The 20477-nt window shown below is 33.4% G+C and overlaps 2 protein-coding genes across 4 annotated transcripts; both read right to left on the bottom strand.

The window, feature by feature from the left end:
- On the bottom strand, positions 1 to 4506 carry LOC123193308 (probable glutathione peroxidase 2). The gene is made up of 7 exons (XM_044606206.1): positions 4308 to 4506; positions 3143 to 3219; positions 1383 to 1444; positions 1156 to 1274; positions 481 to 648; positions 362 to 406; positions 1 to 243 (listed from the first exon to the last, which is right to left on the bottom strand). Exons 1-6 carry the CDS (start codon positions 4455 to 4457, stop codon positions 374 to 376), a joined length of 609 nt encoding a protein of 202 aa, XP_044462141.1. The 5' UTR covers positions 4458 to 4506; the 3' UTR covers positions 1 to 243; positions 362 to 373.
- A 4382-nt stretch (positions 4507 to 8888) lies between these two features.
- On the bottom strand, positions 8889 to 14995 carry LOC123193508 (INO80 complex subunit D-like). Of its 3 annotated transcripts, none has more exons than XM_044606537.1 (4): positions 14406 to 14995; positions 12393 to 12728; positions 11166 to 11247; positions 8889 to 9213 (listed from the first exon to the last, which is right to left on the bottom strand). In XM_044606537.1, exons 1-2 carry the CDS (start codon positions 14966 to 14968, stop codon positions 12470 to 12472), a joined length of 822 nt encoding a protein of 273 aa, XP_044462472.1. In that variant the 5' UTR covers positions 14969 to 14995; the 3' UTR covers positions 8889 to 9213; positions 11166 to 11247; positions 12393 to 12469. The 3 variants fall into 3 exon arrangements, with proteins under 3 accessions (XP_044462472.1, XP_044462470.1, XP_044462473.1); XM_044606538.1 differs by lacking the exon at positions 8889 to 9213 and adding an exon at positions 9228 to 10466; XM_044606535.1 differs by lacking the exon at positions 11166 to 11247 and having other exon boundaries at positions 14406 to 14991.
- Between the last annotated feature and the right edge of the window lie 5482 nt (positions 14996 to 20477).

Raw genomic sequence — 20477 nt, 5'->3', positions numbered from 1 at the left:
TTTGTATACTCAAAATAGGTACGTATAATTTTATTGAATCTTCGTGGACTAATAATAAGTTTTTGATAGTACAAATCCAAACAGTTATTTCTACCATGAATTATTATTACTTAAGTTTTTAGGCATAGAAGATAAAATTACAAACCAACAAGTATGAATCCGCAAAGGGTTACATTTACAAACACATGATGGTTCAAAGCTTAGTTCATGGAGAATTTGGTCAAGACGGCGCTTTCCGATATCCTAGCATTTTTAAGAGACAAAAGGTCAACAATAAGATCATTATGATGCCAAAGCATTGGCATGTAAAATCTTCTTCACTGAAAGTAAAGACCGAAAAAAATGAAATATAATTTCAGACCTTGTAGCTCGCTCAAGAAGATTCCAGCAGATTTTGTATGTCTTTCTGCAAGAGAACATCAGATAATTAGCTGATTGTGTAAGAGTTGCGTATTATCATATGGGAAAAAATGGTCTAACCTCAATGTTGAGAGGAGATGTTCTTGGGGCATATCTCGCCACAACCTTCCCTTCTTTGTCTACCAGAAACTTTGTGAAGTTCCACTTGATAGCATCTACAAAGTATCCGCCTTGCTCTGATTTCAGAAACTTGAACAGGGGTGCTGCGTTCTTCCCATTCACATCAATCTAAAATAACCAGCAAATATTTCATTATTGGAAATAACACTATTCCACCATCAGAGGACTGTTGCACACGCAGGCAACAGAAGCAATATTTCTTAGTGCTTTGCCTCCGCAATCAGTACCGGTGGGCTACAAGGCCAAAACTTAGTAAATGAAAGAGATCAACAGGACAGGCAGCTTTCCGGGTTTTACCCAAAAAAGTATGCCAAACATATCTTTTTTTTTTTTTTAATGATCCAGAAATCCTCCAAACTTGCTTTGCAAGCCTGAATCTGAAATTAGAACTGTCCCAAACCCCGCAACCTTTGAGAAACAATTGGTTTTCAAGACATGGTACTCATGAAGGGGCTCGAACCCCAAACATTGTGAGAGCAAACCACAGGCCTAACCATCCAACTAAACCCTCGTGTATGATTTCAAGCATGTCTTGGATGGGATTATGCGGAATGCACCAGCTATCCAGAAACCGATTGGAAAAACTTGTAAAATTTTTCATATATCATGCATTACCTTATCAAAGATTGGGAACTCAGCTTTAAACATTGTGCATACAACTTCCTGGATCTCCTCATTGTTTCCTGGCTCTTGCCAGGCAAACTGATTGCAAGGAAAAGCTAAGATTTCAAACCCTGCATAAACAGTGGCCATTCAAGGACTTAAAAACTTCTAAATATCTCAAAGAAGAAATATATGGAATTCAGCTGTGCTACATAGTTTCTCAAGAATCAATTACGAACCTTTGTTTTTGTAGTTTTCATACAAAATATTCAACTCCTTGTAGTTTGACTGAGTTAAACCACTGCAAAATACAGAACAAATAACAAGAAAATTCACATTTTGGTAGTAATCTAACAGTGGGAAACATTATAAAGTTCAGCATCGCAGAAGTTCCAGGGGAGATATAGAGCTATCGTTGCCCTTCAGCTTGAGAATGAAATGAAAACTTCCTTCTCTAGAATTACAGAGTTCCAGTTTAAATTAAGGAAAAGAAAGTCAGTCACACATAGCTTTTTAGCTCTAAATACATTGTCATCTTCGAGAAGCTAAAAGAATTTTTCATGGTGTCTTCTGTTGCCTGTGTGTGCAACAGTCCTCTGAATTTCTGTACTCGGCACCAGACAGAGGGAAAGCATTAGAAAGTGTTTGAGGCCAAGTTCATAATTTTCGTTCTTACTTAAATTACCTCCAGCTATTTATACTTTCAAAAATGCTATTGGTTCATTGATGCACATATAAAAATATGGTTGTCTGTGCCTGGGAACTTAGAATATCTAATGCAAAAGCTTCATCTTTGCTGCAGTTCTTTTGCTACGCATGGTCATGACACCACAGTGACCAAATTCATATTTTAGCTTATTTACAACTGAGAGGTCAAAATTTAATGGGAGATGAAGCTATTAAATGTATTTGATGGTCATAAATGAATTTAAGTTTTTGGTTGAGCTAGTATCCATGAGAGGAAAACCACAAAAAGCTCTCCCATTTTCCATATCGGTGCTCCTGCAAACATAAGTCTCAAGTGAAGCAGAAACAATCAAAATTGAACTTCCATAATTGGGACTAAGAGATAGAAAAGCCATATCAGCAAAAATTCTGACTCACCATCCTGGCACACCATCCTTGCATAGGTATAAAGACAAAGACGCTCAAAAAATCCCACACAGTAAAAGCGACATGGAAACTCATGTTTGAAAGAAGAAGTTTGGGTTGTTCTATGTTTGTGGTGTGGTTTGTTTTGTCACCAGTTAGTAGACTTCGGTTGAATTGAACGCTGGGATTTTGAAAGAAAATTTGGATTTGGTGCCTCCTCATTGTCTGATTTTAGAATCAAGGAAGCACCCATGACGATTTATGCCACTGCATCTTCTGGTGAAAGAAGGTATGCTATCATGGGATCTTCTGTTATCTCCCAACCTTCTGCTATCACTTAATAGGCCAACCTCTTTGATCCAGTCGACACCAGAAGGCATCAAGCTACGGCTTTTCAGCGCTAACAGGGGTCCGACAAAGAGCGGTCTTCTGGTTCTGAATTCTGCGTTTTCTGGAAGTCTAATTGGCATCTAGATGGTGTCCAGGAAGTTGAATTGGCCTTGGGAGTGAGCCAAAAGAGAAGGTAGCACCGAAATGAGTCAGCGAAAGTCGATTAACTGGGATGAGAGGCGGATAAACTTTATAAAAAAAAATTAACAAATTTAACAAACGGGTGGGAAAATGGATATGTAAACTTAAAGGCTGAAAAATCGCCGTTTCATCAAACTTCGGGTGGGAAATAGTCATTCAACCTTTTTAGATTTAAAATATCTACCAATATCAGTGCAATTTTAAGAAGAAAATCAAAGACCAAGATTACCAATAGGAATATGCTTTCTTATTCTTCAATGCAGCCATTAACCAATCTCAAAAATTGAAAATAGACAAAGTAGTTCTAAGCCAGTTATTAGATAGGCAGCTAATTGTGCTAAAAAACTGTAATAGAAAAAAAATCAAGAAATAATACCATTTTGAAGCAACGTTGACAATCAAGAGAACCTTCCCTCTATAATCACTTAGATTCACATCATTTCTGCGAATATCCTGAAATTAAATCAGATCAGAAGCTGCATTCAATGACAACATGACTAACTTCAGAAAAACATGCCAAGAAGAAAAAAGAAGTTGAGGTCTCATATGTTTGATCTCCAGTTTGCAAATCTCAAATTCTCCTTATCAAGTATTATAGGCCAAGATGAATAAAGATTGCAAAAATCAATTCTACAAAATCTATATTCCTTCGCTTTTTCACCAATCCAAAAACACAACTCAAAGGAAACATAAACAAATCTTTAGATTTTTCACCAGAAACTCATAATCATGTTTCAGTTAAAGAACATATGGAAAAAAAAATAGCTCAGTTCATTAACAATACAATCACCAGTCATATTCATGAAAAGAAAAACACAAAAAACAATAAAATCAAAGGCTTAAAACCATCGAGAAAGAATTCATAAACACCCATAGCATCAGAAAATAATAAAATACACATAAAAAAATCCTAATGAAAAAACTAAACTCTGCAACTAATTAAACTAAATGCAAATTTTCTTGAAACCAAAACATAAAATTTCAAGCTGTTATCATCCAGGCAAGCAAAATTAATAAAATCATCACTTTAAAGCAAATAACACAAATCATAACACAAAATATCTAATAACTGATAATAAACTTCTACCAGTAATCCAAGAAACAACTAAATTAACACTTATGCACACTTTCCTGAAACCAAAACATAAAAGTCCAAAATTTTTGTTTTAAAACAAAACTATTACTCATTTTATTAGAAAGAAAATATACACAGATTAATATAATCAAAAGGTTAAAACAATCAAGAATGAATTCATACACACACATAACACCAAAAGCTAATAAAATACTCATATAAATAAGTCTAAAGCAACTAAACTCACCAACAAAATTAAGAAATATGCACATTTACTTGAAAGCTGAAGCCAAAACATAAAAGCATATATACTTCAATTAAGGAAAAATATTACTCATAAAAAGTTCGGACACAGAAATGAACGAATAGAATCAAAAGGTTACAACTAAACTTAGCAACTGAAATCAAAACACATGCAAATTTTCTTGAAGCAAAAGCATAAAATTTCGAAAGTTTCTCATCATACCTTGACAGTGAAGTCATAGATCGACTTTGGAGAGTCTTCAGAAGCCATTTTGGTGGAGAGAGAAGGAGCTGGATATTTGTAAAAATACAGGTATAGAGCAAGAACAAGAAAGAGAATGGAAACCCCGTTGGTATGTTTCAACAAAGGCATGCCCACCTAACTGCTATGGTTGAATTTTGATAATCTTTCGTTATAGATGACAAATTTTGTCAGCATTTCCGAAAGGCCTTGGTTCCACCCAAGGTATAGTGGAAATCAAAACCTTTTTCTGTTAATTTTTAAAAATTTAAATACTTATTTATAAATTAATTTTTATTAAAAATTTAAAATAAACTTAAGAATAAAACTGTTATTTATTAAAAATATTTAAAAAATAAAATTTTATCATATTTTTCTTCTCAAATTTAAAAAATAATTTTTTTATCCAAAGTTTTTAAGTTTTGAAAAATAATAATTTCACCCTCAGATCCTTGCGACGATGGCTATCTGAAGAAGAAATGGAAGGTGACCATCTCCAATAGACGAATCTGTCTCTTCCTAGATGTCCATCGACAAAGAGACAAAAATTGTCTCTGTCTAAGAAGAGATAAAAATCATCTTCGACTTTTATTGAGTAAAGACAAACAGACATCATCTTTTTGTCTTTGTCAACAAAGAGGTGCCTTTTCATCTCTTCATCTCCATCAATAAAGATTTTTCTATTAGAGATAATCGTCAACTTTATGTCTCATCTTCAGATGGTTGCCGTCGTCAGATATGATCGTCGAAGAAGGGAGAAAGAAAACCTAGAGATTTGGGGATGAAATTATCACTTTTCAAAACTTAAAAACTTCAAATAAAAAATTTATTAGATTTTTAAACTTGAAGAAGAAAATGTGATAAAATTTTAATTTTTTAAATATTTTTAGTAAAAGATAATTTTACCTTTAATTCTAAATAAATTTTTTATTAAAATTAGTTCATAAATAGATATTAAAGTTTTTTAAAATTGATAAGTAAGAGTTTTGGATTTTACTATACATTAAGTGAAAACAAGTCTTTTGCGCTTTCCTAAATCATTCAAACCTCCCTTGTAGATAGCTTGGTAAAGCTGACAAATTTTTGAATCTTTCAGATGCTACATACAACACTTCTATCTTCCTTTTGCTGCAATGTTGAACTAATGTAATTCACAGATTCATTTTTAAAGAAATATGTAAAGAAATGAGAAATTCACGAAGTTTTTGGTCTATACAAACCATAATTATATGTGCGCACACACTAAATAAAAATATAATTTTTTTAAAAGTAATGTTATGTATATATAATTTTAATTATACAAATAGATATACAAATATAATATATTATTATATTATTAAATATTATTTTATATTTAATTTAAAATCATGATATATCATATATCTTTTGTATTTTAAAAATCATAACTTATTTTAACTTTTCATACATTAATTGAAATCAATTATATCTTCCTAAGTCATAACAATAAAATATGAAATTTAAATAAAATTTCAGCGAATATGGTAACAAAAATCAACAAATAAAAATGATATGATGCACTAAAATATTTTATATATTTTAATAATTGTCTGATTTATATTTTTTAAAGTATAGGTGCCTAGAAGAACGAATCTAAACTTTAGGGGCCTTAAAAATTTCCTTATTTTTTAGAGGTTGTGCAGGCGGCCACGTATTTAAGAGGCAAAGTATAAATTTTATCAAGACACGATTCTTGGCGGATAACAATCTGCCACGTAAGATTTAGTTAATACGATAGGGATAGAATGGTCGTCATGTACGTCAGCCTGAAAGTGAGGAAGATTGTCCACCGTTTTAAAAAGATATATATATTTACCTACAACATTATAATTAAGGGTTAGATTCAAATTGAATTAAGTTTAAATTTGATATTCGATTCAGTTTATATATAACTCTAAACTCAAGTTTGAATTTGAGCTTGTTGAGCTCATGAAAATCAAGTTTAAACTCGATTCGAATTCAATTTGACTCTTTTTTCGTTATTAAAACGACGTCATTTTAATACATATTACTTGAAATGACATCGTTTTATATTGAAATTTTTAATTAAAAAATTTGATGAATAACTCAAGGTCGAGCTAAATTGAACTCGTATAAGGTTAGCTTATTTCAAATTTATTTGAATCGAACTCAAATTTAAATTCAAACAAATTCGATTCTAATTTAACTATAATTATAATATTATACGTAAAATTTTATATAAATAATAATATATTATTATATAATTAGATTTTTTTATTATTAATTATTAATTATTTAATTATATAATGATATATTATTATTTATATAAAAAATTATATATATAAATTATATATAATACATGATATTATTGATAAAAAATTGAGTATGACATTTTTATTTTTATCTATCTCTAAAAAAAAATTAATACTTTTTCTAATTTTAACTGACCACCTCTAAAAAAAAAACTTTTTAATTTCAACTATTTTCATCCATAAAAATACTCTTTAAATTGTAACAAAATTTAATATGTTCGTATCATGAAGTTAAACAACGTATCATATTATTGTGTATTATATCGTATTGTAAAAAATATTATTTATACATTTTAAAATTTTAAAATTTCTTATATACATTTTAACCACGTTATCATTTCTTAAAAAATGATGACTAAAAAATTGTCAATCAGATGCATAATGGGTTTTAATCGAATTCGTTACATAATATAATAAAAGAGACCTACTAAATTCGGCCAACACAAAATTTTAGCAAAATTTTGGTAGTTTTATATACTCGTGTTTTAGACTAATTTGATCTAAGTATAGGTTTCAACCGATTGATTTAAAAAACTGATAAAATCTAGCCAAAACCAAATAGTCGACCAACTTATTATTCCAAAAAGGGTCTCATATCTGGATAATATTTGACCCAAACTTCTTAATTGCCTCGTTTGCTTAAAGTTGCTGACCATTCTGTATATCAAATAAATATGTGTAAAAAATCGTGATGCAAATTAGCTTATGCTCCATGAAACCTGTTGCGATTATGTGTTATGTCACTGAACTTGGTGCTATAAAAGTTTGTCAATCTACGAGTGGATGTTGAGTGAGTGAGTGGATCGACTCAATGTTCCTAAGCTTCACTTTGCCCTTCTGTAGTAAGCACTAGTGAGTCCACCAACTTATTGAATAACCAATTGTAGAGAGAGTCACTTTCATGGGATTAAGTTCAATGACATGGAAGAAAGCTATCTCATGTTTCATAGAGCATTGTTGATATGTTGATCCCTGTTACCTCCCAAATATATTCCCACTTCACAACCTGTCTAACCAGGCCAATCATATCTAGTCATACTGAATTGTCTTACTTTGATATTTAGTCAAAGTCTGATAGTGTCCATTGCATGCCTTTGTAAGGGACACGAGTGTTGCTTTCCATATATATCTTTCTCATGGGTATGAGTTGAAGTAATCTAAGTCATCAACCCACCTTATGTACTCAATCCTAACATTTTGTTGCATTTTGTCTGCTCAAAACAAAAGTTTCTAGGACGATAATGAAGACTAGCTTCACTACATCCTCGAGCAACATACCCTTCTTGAACTTATTTGCCTAAAATAAGGTTTGTAATTCCTCGATTTTAAATGTTCTACAGTTGGAAGGGAAAAACTTATCTTGTTACTTTATGTGGTTATGTTAGCTTATGTATCTGTAAAATTTTATTTAATCTTATGCATTCCTCATTGAATGGTTTCCTTCCATCGTATAATGCATATGGATTCCTCCTTCAGAATGCAAAGAAACTTGAGATAGAGGGAGGTGTAACTTTTGTTTCGATTGATGTTGGAACTCTTCTAAAGTCTGGTGAATGTGGCTGATTAGTGGATCAACTTAGCCACCCACTCATTTGTTTGCCAAGAGATGGATGGTAATCAACTTTACACAGTCAAGCTTTCTAAGTAACCCAGTTATTACTGTTAATTTGTTCGTTAGCTATATGCACATGAGAGTTACTGTGATTTTTAATTTATCACACTATATTGAATGTAGCTATTTTTGATAAATGTATTCTGTTTTCTTTTTGTCTTTTTTAAGTAATTAATTATAGGATTTGACAAGCGCAACTCAAACGCGAACGCAGATTTACTCTCTAAAAATTATAATACTCAATTAATTTTACTAACCCTTGTTCGATAAAGCATGTTAACATAGGTCCGGCGAATTTTGTTCATCCCATTGTCACGACACAGACATTTCACAAAAATGGTTGTCAGCCAGTTTTGTTGGGTCGACTCGCTAGCTAATTGGTATTGTTTTGGTCCATTTGAGTTACAGGGATTGTTTTGTTTATGTGAATAAAAGGTTTTGTAAATCTATAATAGATGCATATTTATATATGTTATTGTATAATTGAATATTATTTTATATTTAATTCAAAATTATCCCTTCATATAATAACACATATAAATGCGTATCTATTTGTATACTTAAATTTGATACAAATAGTTTTATTGGTGAAGAAATCTAAGATAATGGACCGAGTTTGTGTCATGTTTGCATCATGTTACAGTTTATGAACCAAGTCCATACACCAAAACTCAAATAGCTGCTTTACGAGCTCTACTAATTATAAGAGGGTTTGGCATATCAACGTCTCCATTATGCATCAAACTCTATACATACAGGCTTTGAACAACAAACTCCCAGATTCAGCTTTCACATCCTAAACAGCAGGGATGCTGTCTGAGTTTATCCCGCCTAGAAGGCGAGCCAAATGGGAGAAGTAGAACCATAGAAGACGACATTATCTCACATAATTGTTGATACACACTACATACATGTGTCTTTTAAATATATTTACCCTCATACATATAAATGCCAGCATGTGGTGGCCTTGCTGATAAGTGAACACCTGAAAAAACAGACCAAATGAACGGTAAACCTCATGTAAGTCATTCCCAGTTAAAGGCCAATTAAACTACTCTAAGCAACGAACTAGATTAAAACGTGGGGGCAACCAAGAACATTTAAGCAGACAAGTTGATCATACACATGGATGCATCAAACATCCAAATCAGTTAAAGAATGCGTCTCGGCCTATTAGAAAATTAAGACAATAAAAAAAAGAAAAAGGTTATACGGCATGGAAAAAGCTCAATGAATTCACTTTCAACTCTATGTGGAAAAGTCTATAACCCAATCAACTTCTAGTCAAAACATGACACGTGAATTCACTCAGGTCCACCATGCTATAAAGTAATAAGCAATAACTAGTTTTTCCAGAACTAGTGCCAGTGCAAAGCCTAACATGATGGCTAAGTTTTAAGCAAGATCATCTAAAAATAACCAGGCATTCTCTACTCTTAACAGCCAAAACATTTAAGTATTAGAAAGACTTCCATTCTCATAAGATCAAAGTTTTATCAATTATAAACATTCGGAAAACAAATACTGGCTGGCTGGCTACTTTTAATTATTTCAGACAGCAGCAACCATCATACAGACCACACAATGATTTTCCTTTTTCCCCCTGATTTCAAATCAAACAATCATCATGGTGTCAGGCTCTCTTATTTTTCACACAAAACCAACAACAAAAGTTGCATCGCTTTCTATCTTTATCCTTATTCTCAATTGAAATCCAATACATTTTAATTTCACCAAGAATTGAATTGTCATTACACTTGTTCCTTTCTGATGTTATTTCCACTCTAAAACTTTCTGAAAATTAATATCGAACTTGTAGAGTTAATTTGTTATGAAAAAAAGGTCAAGGAAAAAAGTAAAATTAAGAAAAACAAAAGGATTTGTGGGTGAGCGGGTCCGTGTACTCCATTGAAAAACAGAGAACTGGAAATAGAACCAAACCGGAACTGACTAAGGTCGGTTCTGGGTAGGGTCCAGTTCCTACCCGGAACAGAAACTTCACACAATATGAAACTAATACCATTTTCCATAGGGTTTCATATAGGTTGTTGTTGTGTTAGACTAAAGGCACCACGCAACGAAAATATTCCTAGAGGTTTCATATAATGAAATTAATGCAATTAGAATAATGACCTTCCTCCGACAAACAATCCCATCATCAAGAGCTCCAATGCATTACTGTGAGGGCAAAACCCTTTCTTAACCAAATATCTTCACAAATCCAGACCCAAATCGAGCCTGCAATTTTCGCAGAAAAACCTCATCAACATCATAGAGTTTTGGAACAAAATGCCTCTCAATCATAAAGCTAGCAAACACCCTCAACACCACTAGATTTCATCACTCCTAAAGGCATAAGGTGATAAGTCACATTGTCATGCCCAATTTGCTTCGCTTCCATCAAGTCCATAGCTGCAAAGAGGCAACCAAGAATATTTCCAATGAAAGGTAGGGAAAAGAGAGTCAGGAGGACATGGTGGATGAAGTGTCCTATCAGGAAATGGATGGTCGTTGATGATTCCCGTGATTGCTCAATTTTGGAAGCAAATTTAGTCCATTTTCAAAGTCACGGAAGAAAAAAAAAGCAAGATGTGTAAATCTTGATCTTTGTAATACCCTTATCCAAGGAAGTATTGTTTGATAACTAATCTGGATGAATAATCGAATTTGTCAGAATAATCAAGATACAAAGTCTAATATATTTCAGATTTGGTTGTTTGCTTCAGAGACAATTTAGAAGAAATGAGAGTCAACAACTGTGATTCAATTTTGGGGAGCACCAACACCAAAACAACTAACCTTTTGATTAAAGAGAAATTAAAAAATAAAATTGAAGTTGGGTTGGGTCCTCAACCAAACACCCTAAATTCAAATTTGGGTCTGTTTTAGTTCCTTTGAGGAACAGGTATTAGACCCATATTTAGGACCAGAACCTACCCCTTTTTTGTTGCTTCCGAGTTGGAACCGGAACCAACATGTACCTGACAGGAACAGTTCTAATCAGGTATTCTGCTCACCCCTGAAGAGGAAGAAGAAAATTTTCACAATACTGAAACCCCATTAAACCTGAGAACAAAAGGACGAACAACCTAAACAAATAAACCCCAATCATTACTTAAAACAAGCTATTCAAAATTTCACAGAAGCTAGTTGAGACCTTAAAAACAGAGGCAAGAATCAAACTATTATGACTTGCAATATATAGTGGATTCTCTTAACCTTACAAAAATTCAGAATGAAATTCTACATTCAACTACCTAGAAACCACAGCAGGACAATGCTTGCCATTCAATACTTACATGGGAGCCAATGTGTAAATATAAGGCTACTCTTAGTACCTTTGCACAAATATTATGGCATACACCAGGTAGACAACACTCGCCATATTGGCTAATACTTGTTGCAATACAAGACTCTAGCAAAGACTGAAATGAGGTGTGATAATAAACCTAAAATCATTTCTAAATCACAGTATTGAAGTAAAAAAATGTCTTTAAAGCACCCCAAATGCAGGCCCATGGAGCTAAGTAAAATATATACCATATAGAACCATGACTTTGAGAAACAGTTAAATGATACAAAGTAGAATGTGTGCAATTCATAACTATTTTATTTCTATTGTTATTGGATGTCTAGTTTAAAGCTCATCTCTGAATAAAAGAAATTCAGCATTCTGGGTAATTTCCACCTAAGTTATATGTTTGGTAACAACTAATATGTCTAAACTATTTTCTCACTTTTGAAATATTCACTTTCTACCAAGGTTAGTATCTTCAATCTATTATCACAACTTTCAAATCAAGGAGAAAAGCTTAAAGTAAACAAATCTGGCAATTTTTTTTTGTTTCCAAGTTACATCACAAAGCAAGGAAAATTTTCTTAAATATTAATGGTAATGACTAAAGTGCAAAAAGGAGAAATAAAATAAATCAAAGCTTTAACATTTTGATTGTACACAAACACCACATGTAAAGAACATTAAAAGGCATATGAAATTTTCCCCTTAAGATCTAATCAATTTTTTTTCTTTTAGAGGAAAATCATGAATTTGCTTATTTCCATTAAATCCATCTATTTAATTTCATGAATGTAACAAATTTGTTTCTAGCTTGGCAGATTTTTTAATGTCTCAGACCCAAAGGGAATCACAAATTGAATACTCACCTTAGTTTTCTGCATCAATTTACATAGGCACTCATGGACCTATAGTCATGTTTGCAACCGCCAACCAGGAGGCTCATTTAAGTTTCTTCTTTAATGACAACTTTAGTTTTATTTTTCTTCAGGGCATTTCTTCTTCTGGCTTGGATTTGATGAATGTATTCAGCCACTACAACATGGAACTTTGGGGCAAGCTTGCTTGAAGAGGAAACATTAAGACCTGCTTTCTTCAGAGCCCTAGTGACATGCTTCTGGGCCTTTTGAAAATGAACTGTACAGAGAGCAGGCACAGTGGATCTCAATATTGGTTTTCCACAAGTTATTGGTCCTGCCTGAGCACTACATGCAGACAAACAAAATAGGAACATATCAGTTGTATTACAAGGTAAGAACTTCGAAATTGAAGCATAAGACTAGAAACATGCAATAAAACATAATATCATAAAAATAGAGTAATATGTAAGCATGTGTATTACATATGTATGATGAGTAAGCAAGCGTATGAACATACACAAATTTGTCCATGATATTGAAAATCTAATTTATGGCTTTCAAATGACTATTGAATATTCATTCACTACACATTAAAGTAATGAACACAGCCTTTTGCTAACCTTTGAAAGTTAGATGGTATCAGTGACTTCAGGACTGCTGTTTGGGAAACATATAATCAATTCTCAAATGGATAAATGTCTAGTTACCCTGCATCTTCATTTGAATTATAATTTACTCTAACACTCATCCTTTTACACGTATCTAATTTTTGTCAAATGTGTGTGTCGCCTATGATGATTTTAACAGTAATACTTACACAAGAAGTTGTCATACCGGTATGCTGTTTAGATTTTCTTAACATATTTCAATATCTATAAGAATCCCTATTTATCAAATCTATAAAATTACTTATATCCCATTCAAAGAGCCAAGGACTCCCTAACCTCCCAATATAATGCACTAAATATAAGAAACAAAACAATGAAGATGATGTTTATTAGAAATACAGATATAAACAAGAAGCATCATTTGCAAATCTAAATGGTTTTATAAAATAACAGAAAGAATGTTCTATAATGCTATATAGCAACGTCAATTATTTAAAAAAAGATTTTAATGCCTTAATTCAAGTCATAAAACAAAACTTTATTAAAAACACTTCATGGGCTACCGCATCCACGAAAATCTGAAAGTCAACCTCCTGACCTCTTTTCTTTATAGTTATCTCTACCCTCTACTTCTTTGCAATCAAAACCCATCTGTACAGCATATATACCTAAATCTTCTTTTAAATCTGTATGGCATACCATAATTTATGAGAACACCCACTTCAAAACAGATTCTAGTCAATTGCAAATAAAACCACACTCAAAGAAGCCCTTTAATAGTCACACAGTATTGAACCAATCTCACACTTAATAAGCAATTATGTGTCCTAGATCTTCCCCAAATCCTCTTGGAATACCTAAAATATTTAGTAATTTAACACACACGCCCACGAACAAGCCTTTCTAATTATTTGCAAAATAAACACAAGAACCAATAAAAAAATTCCAAAAAATATAGAAATAGAGAGCTTTTGACATAAAAATATCCATATTTTAAAAACAGAATACCCACCAAAGAATTAAGCAATTAGATCCAAATTTTCCCTAAAAGCTTCACGGCATATTTTGACACAAACACCCACTTGATTAATTGTAAATTACACCCCAGACCTAATCAGAAATTTTCCAAAATATTTGAAAAGCACACACTTAGAATTATGTAATTAAGTGAAAAATGGAACCAATCAGCCCAAAAATAGAGAAAATAAAGTAAAGTTTACGCAATTAAGTTACAAATTTTATAGCTTAAATCTTCCACAGTATCTTCATCGCATGTTTTAGCACAAACTCAAATTCAAACAAACCCTTCTCTTTTAATTATTAGCAAAATGCACCCCAAACTCAATTAGAAAATTTCCACAAGAATGAAAAGCATACACAAAATGCTTAAGCTATTAATTTTATTAAAAAATACCTCTTGATGACGTAATCACAAGGCTTGTAGAGCTTCTGCTTAGAATCAGAGAGAATATGAAGATGACAAAAGCTTGTCAAAGCCATGGCCTTCAACTTACAACCCACAAACAAACATCTACAATTATTATTAATATTATTATTATTATTACCACTAGTATTATTATTCTCACAATTATTATTAATAATATTATTAACATTTTCACCAGAGCCCTCAATAACATTTTTCTCATTATTATTATAATTAATTTCTTTGAAAGGGCTGACACCGAAGTTCCAGTAGTACTGCTTGTACTGGACCTTAAGCTCCTCCATGAGAGCCCAGTAGTGGTCTCTATAGCAGCGGGAGAGTTGCCCGAGGCGGAAGGCTCGCCGTCGGAGGAGCTGGTGGCGCGTGAGGTGGGAGGCGCGTGCGAGAGCCATGTCTTCTTGAGAGAGCGTGATGGGTCTGGGTTTGGGTTTAGGGTCGGGATTGGAATTAGGGTTAGGGTTTTGAGAGGGGGGAATTTTTGGGGTTTTTGAAGAAGATGAAGAAGAGGGGAGATTCTTTGGAGCCGAAGACATGATGTGATGTGAAGTGACGTAAAGCGAAGCTGGTGAGTGGCTATTAGCTTTAGACGAAAGAAATATTTAATGTCAACAAGGTCTCCAAGGTTTCAGTTATGACTTTGGACCCCCCATACTGCTCTTTTATATAAATAGCAATGAAAAAATTGTCCCCCTTGAGTTTGAATAATTTTAATTGAGTACAATGATTAACATTTGGTAAATATTTTTTAGGCCAAAGGACTTATTCCCACCCAAGTTTTGATGCAATCCCAAAGTCCAACCATAGTCTAATTGTCATTAAAATAATCTGTTAAAAATAAAAATAAAATCGTTATTTTATTAAAAATATTAAAAAAATATAAAATTCATTACATTTTTTCCTTTAAGTTTTAAAAATTAATAACTTCATCACTACTTAAAGTTTTTTAACTTTAAAAAATCATAATTCCCCCTCCCCCCTAAACCTAAGATTTTTTTCTTCACCCGTGCGACCACTATCTTCAATGTCATCAACCTCTCCTCTCTACCCTAAAATATTGACTAATGCACAACAGGACATGAAAACCTCTCATCACTAGAAAACCTCTTATCTCCAATTGTCTTCGTCTGAACGAAGAGACAAAGAGACAATCTCCTAATCTCTTCGTCGAGACGAAGAGATCTAGAGAGGGGAGGCACTAACCGATGTTTTAGGATGGAGATGGGAGATCATTGATGCTAGAGGGGAGAAGAAAAAACCTCTAGGCTTAGGGGATGAGAAATGTGACTTTTCAAAATTAAAAAATCTTAAATAAAAATGAAATTATTAGTTTTTAAAACTTAGAGAAGAAATATAATATATTTTATATTTTTTTAATATTATTAATAAAATGATTATTTTATCTCGGTCTCTAATAAAAAATTTTAACCCCAATCGACTCATAAGTGAGATTTTAAATTTTTTAAATCTCGTAAGTGCAATTTGAGAATATATCAAAACTTGGGTGCAAAATAAACCTTTAGCCTATTTTTTATTATATCATGAACGGTTTCTTTTTCAAAATCACACATGTTTTTCAATTAATTATCTTCTTTTAACTTTAATCTAAGTGGATTAAGGGTTTATTTTGCAATAAGAATAGATTATGATATTTTGTAAAATTAAAAAAAAAAAAATTTTAAAATTGCAACGGTGAGTTGAGTGTCAAAGGTTTAAGGTGGGGTTTTTTTCCCTAATTTTGGGGGTGGGTTTTCTCTTATTTTTTACAAGATAAATTCTTATTTTATATTATTTAACTTATAATTATCACATTTATGACAATATTGCCCCTTCTCAAGTTTCAAGATTAAAACTCGGAAATAAATGACAATTTTTACAAGTTTTGGTCATGTGGCAGTCAATGCCTTTTGTGATGCACTTGGGTAATCCATAGCAAGGTGTCACCGGGGCATTTTCCTAGTCCATAAATTGGCTAAAACCGGCACACGTGATGTAGACAAGTTCTCTAAATCCGGCTTAGTTTTCTCCAACTCCGGCATCGTTAAAACACACAAGTGCCAGAACTTTGCTATAATATTTCCAATGCACAAGCGTTGTCGATAAATATTACATGTATAATCTCGCACAAATTATTCTCTCTTCTCTCAATACTCTCTAAAATATCTTTCATAGATGTTTTATTTTTTATACAATCAGATAACTAATAATTTTTACTTATACACAAGACTTTACAAATGGATATATCACAAGTCACAATATTCAAATTTGAAACTAGCATTTAACTCCTTCAGTTGCTCCAGGAATTACTCCAACTTGATTTTAGCAATCCTGTCAATCAATTCCTTAAATCGCTCTAGCTTGATTGAAGGAAATTCCTCAATTTGCTCTCTTAAATTGCTCCAGCTTGATTAAGGGGATTTTGTCCTGATTACTATAAGTTTGAAAATATCATTCACCTTATTTCATGCTTATCAACCACCTTGCAAAAATCAACTTACTTAACTTTTCCCATGTGCCCTATACAACCAGGTTGTTTACATCCAACCTATCTAGTTTGCGCACTTCGCCAATGTATCTTGTGTCAGTCACTTATCCAAGCCAACTAGTCTTGTCTACGGTGTATAAGACCTTAATCTATCATCTCGTCGTGCTCCACTCCAAAGCATGTGATTAAATAGAAAACCCTGCTCAATTGTCATTGATAATTCCACACGAACTCTTCCATCCGACCGCACCAATGTTAGCCAAGTATGTCACACCCTTTGCCACCTATATCACCATCAAGTCTTAGCATTCTCTTGGACTTGTTTTACACATAACAAAGCTTTCCTACTTGTTTTCGCTCATAGGTTGTGCACCCTTCCCACACACCTATCATTATGCACTTGCGTCCCTAACTCTTCGTTGTGCCATCTCGCACAATCATCTAAAGGTCAACAAAATGTCTCTGTTTGGCTTCCTTCTCTACCAAATACATATAACAACATTTCAATCAACTCTTGTTGTCTCTTGGATCATTGATTTTCTCATACCGCCACACTCGTACACTATCGTGGCATACCTAGTCATGCCGCTCTAAGGTCTATTATCGGGCCCAATGTGCCAACTAGATACACCTGTTCGCCTTTAAATTTTAAGGGTGTGACAAACCTCCCCTAACAAAAGAACTCAATGTCCTCGTTGAGGGCTGTTGTATTTGCTCAAGGTTATTCCACACCGTGTCTGCCTCATCGTTACATGCCCATGTGAACTCAAAACTCAATAAGGATTTAGCTAGCCAAGTAGACATAAATTGCAATTTACTTTACATCATATTACGTAAAGTCCAACCAAGTAAACATCATATTATCGAACCATATTACTAGATTTGAGTTTCAGAATTTCTTCTTTTTGCTTTACATCATACTACGTAAAGTCTAACCAAGTAAACATAAATTGCAATAACAAAGTCACACTATGACACTAACACTAAAACTAAAAGTAAAAAGCAAATTCAGAAACAATATAACTTTTACTGGCTACTGTAAGCTCCATTATAAACTTAAATATGGTAGTATATATCAAATGACAAAATACATCACCAAAATAGTAAAGCAACAAATTTCCTAGAGGCATTTTGTCGAACACCTTGCAAAACTACGATTTTAATACTACCCAATTCAATTACAGTTACTTAAACAAAAAATTATACAAATTGCTTTAAAAAACAAACACATCGTGAAAGATTTCATACCTTAAAAACAAAGATTAAAGAGACTCAAATTTTTATTCTCAATGGCGCACCCTTGGTTTCAAATGAAATGAAATCAGTTTTATAACAACTCCTTAATCCGTAGTCAAATATGAGATAACAATGATGGTGATAAATGGCGTGTGGTGGAGAGACATGCTGAGAAGCAGAACCAATGGTGCAAGGAGGCAGGGAGATAGTCGGAGAAAAGGAACGCAAATGTGGAGGCTTTCTTTTGTGGGAATCAAATTGGGAAGAAACAGAAGCAATGGCACAATGTGATAGTTGGAGACAATCTGTCAACTGTCTTTGCCTTCTATACGAGAATCAAATTATAGAGATAAAATGTTTTATTTTAATGGCACTGATGTGACAATTTTGACACATGACATTCGCCACATCAGTTTGTGCATAAATTTTGTACACAGTTTCTATGCATGTAGCATTATTGTTTAGCTAATAGTGATGTCTTAGCCTAAGATAAACCTATCTCGTGAAAAAGCGATTACCCACACACTTTGTAAGCACAAGGAAATGACTACCCCTTAGTATCAACCACCACTCTATCAAGCTATTAACCGTGGCCAACATCTCTTTCTCTTTTTGAGGATAGTCTCTCTCGAACAACTCCAAGTACCAGATTGCGAACTGTACTGTTTGGCCCTCACAAACAAAAGGCTCCCTAACCTTATTATTTCCTACACTGATATGCATTTCCAACTTAACCTCCTTTGGTTCAATTAACATCGCCATCATGTTCAATTTCTTTATTTTAACCTTCATTCTTAACAACTCATTTTTTGAACTCTTGCCTTCATGTCCCGAGAGAAGACAACATGGAATGAAGGAAGAAGTTGTCTTATGCATAATAATCACTTGCTTCTGAAAACATCTCTTGGTTTCATAACAAACTTCCCATCATTTTTTTGTTTCTTGTACTTGACATCCTCAATTTCTCCCTTGTTATGTTTTACCTTTTGCCAACAATTTCTCTCATCTTTGGCTTTGCCCGTGTCTTTCCCAACCCCTATGGTTGTGATCAGACTTGAAATCTAATAGCTCGTTTGCCCTTGAGATGGCACTCAACAAGCCTTACACATTTTGTTAATGTAACTACGACTACGCCCAACTTTGTACTCTTGACATGAAATTGAAAAGTTTATCCTCCTGAGGCATATTTTGGACTTTCAACATGAGAAAACTGAAGTCCTTCACGTGGTCTCACAAGGAACCCATGTGTCACAGTCTTTTCAACACGTCTTGTGCCATCTAAGAATTATAAGGAAGAAGCTACTCTTTTAGTTCTTTTCTAAGCATGTCTCATGTTTCCATATTATGTCTCCCAGCCAACTCATCTTCATGGGAACGTATTCGCCACCACAATTTCGCATACCTAGTCAGGTACATTCTCATCACAACCATTTTCTCACCATTGAAACTATGGGTAGCAACAAAATACTGCTCAATGTCCCAAATAAAATTTTCTAGCTCATTGGCATTTCGTGTGTCATTGAATGATTTTGGCTCAGGCACCTTGACACCATGACTCCATTCACAACGTCCCTCTATATTGTTGATAGCCTTCTTCATGATCGTCATCTCCATATTATAATTTTCCTTTCATGGGTCGTCCATTTCCTCTATCAAATGAATATCAAATCTTGCCCACCTTTTGCTTAATCTGAGAAATATGCTCCAATATATCAGGATACCCACTCCCTTAAGATGATTAAGGGGAAGTCTTCAACAAAGACTCTAATCTTGCCACCCGCTCACTCAAAGCACTGGTGTCGCCCCCTATCACTACCTCGCAGGATCACACCACTCTTGGCTTTAATACCAATTGTCACGAGAGTATTTTCGCAGTTTGCAAATTTGATAAAAATGACACTTGTGATGCATCCAAGCTCCTCTAAATCTGACTTAGCACTCTTCCAACTTCGTCCTTGTTAAAACACACGTGTGAGGACTTTGCTACAATGTTTCCAGTGCACGTGCACTCTTGACAAACATCTAGTTATGGAAAACAAGACTGTTTATGCAAAAAATCTAACCTTTATTGATTACTCATAATCTTCACAAACCCAATATAAAAGTCATTCAATCACTTGTATGACCTCACTGAGTTACTCTCTTCTCCCTCAATACTCTATAAAATACTTATCATATATGTCTTCTCTTATGCAACAATATAACTAACAGTTCTTATTTATACACATGACATTACAAATAAAGGTGACAATCGAGAAGGAGGCCAAATACCCTATTTCCCATTTCCTATGTGAAAGAAAATCCTCATTTCCATCCTTAAATTA

This window comes from Mangifera indica, chromosome 12, assembly GCF_011075055.1.
Source record: "Mangifera indica cultivar Alphonso chromosome 12, CATAS_Mindica_2.1, whole genome shotgun sequence".
NCBI classification, from domain to species: Eukaryota; Viridiplantae; Streptophyta; class Magnoliopsida; order Sapindales; family Anacardiaceae; genus Mangifera; species Mangifera indica.
This window is presented reverse-complemented; position numbering and strand designations above follow the sequence as displayed.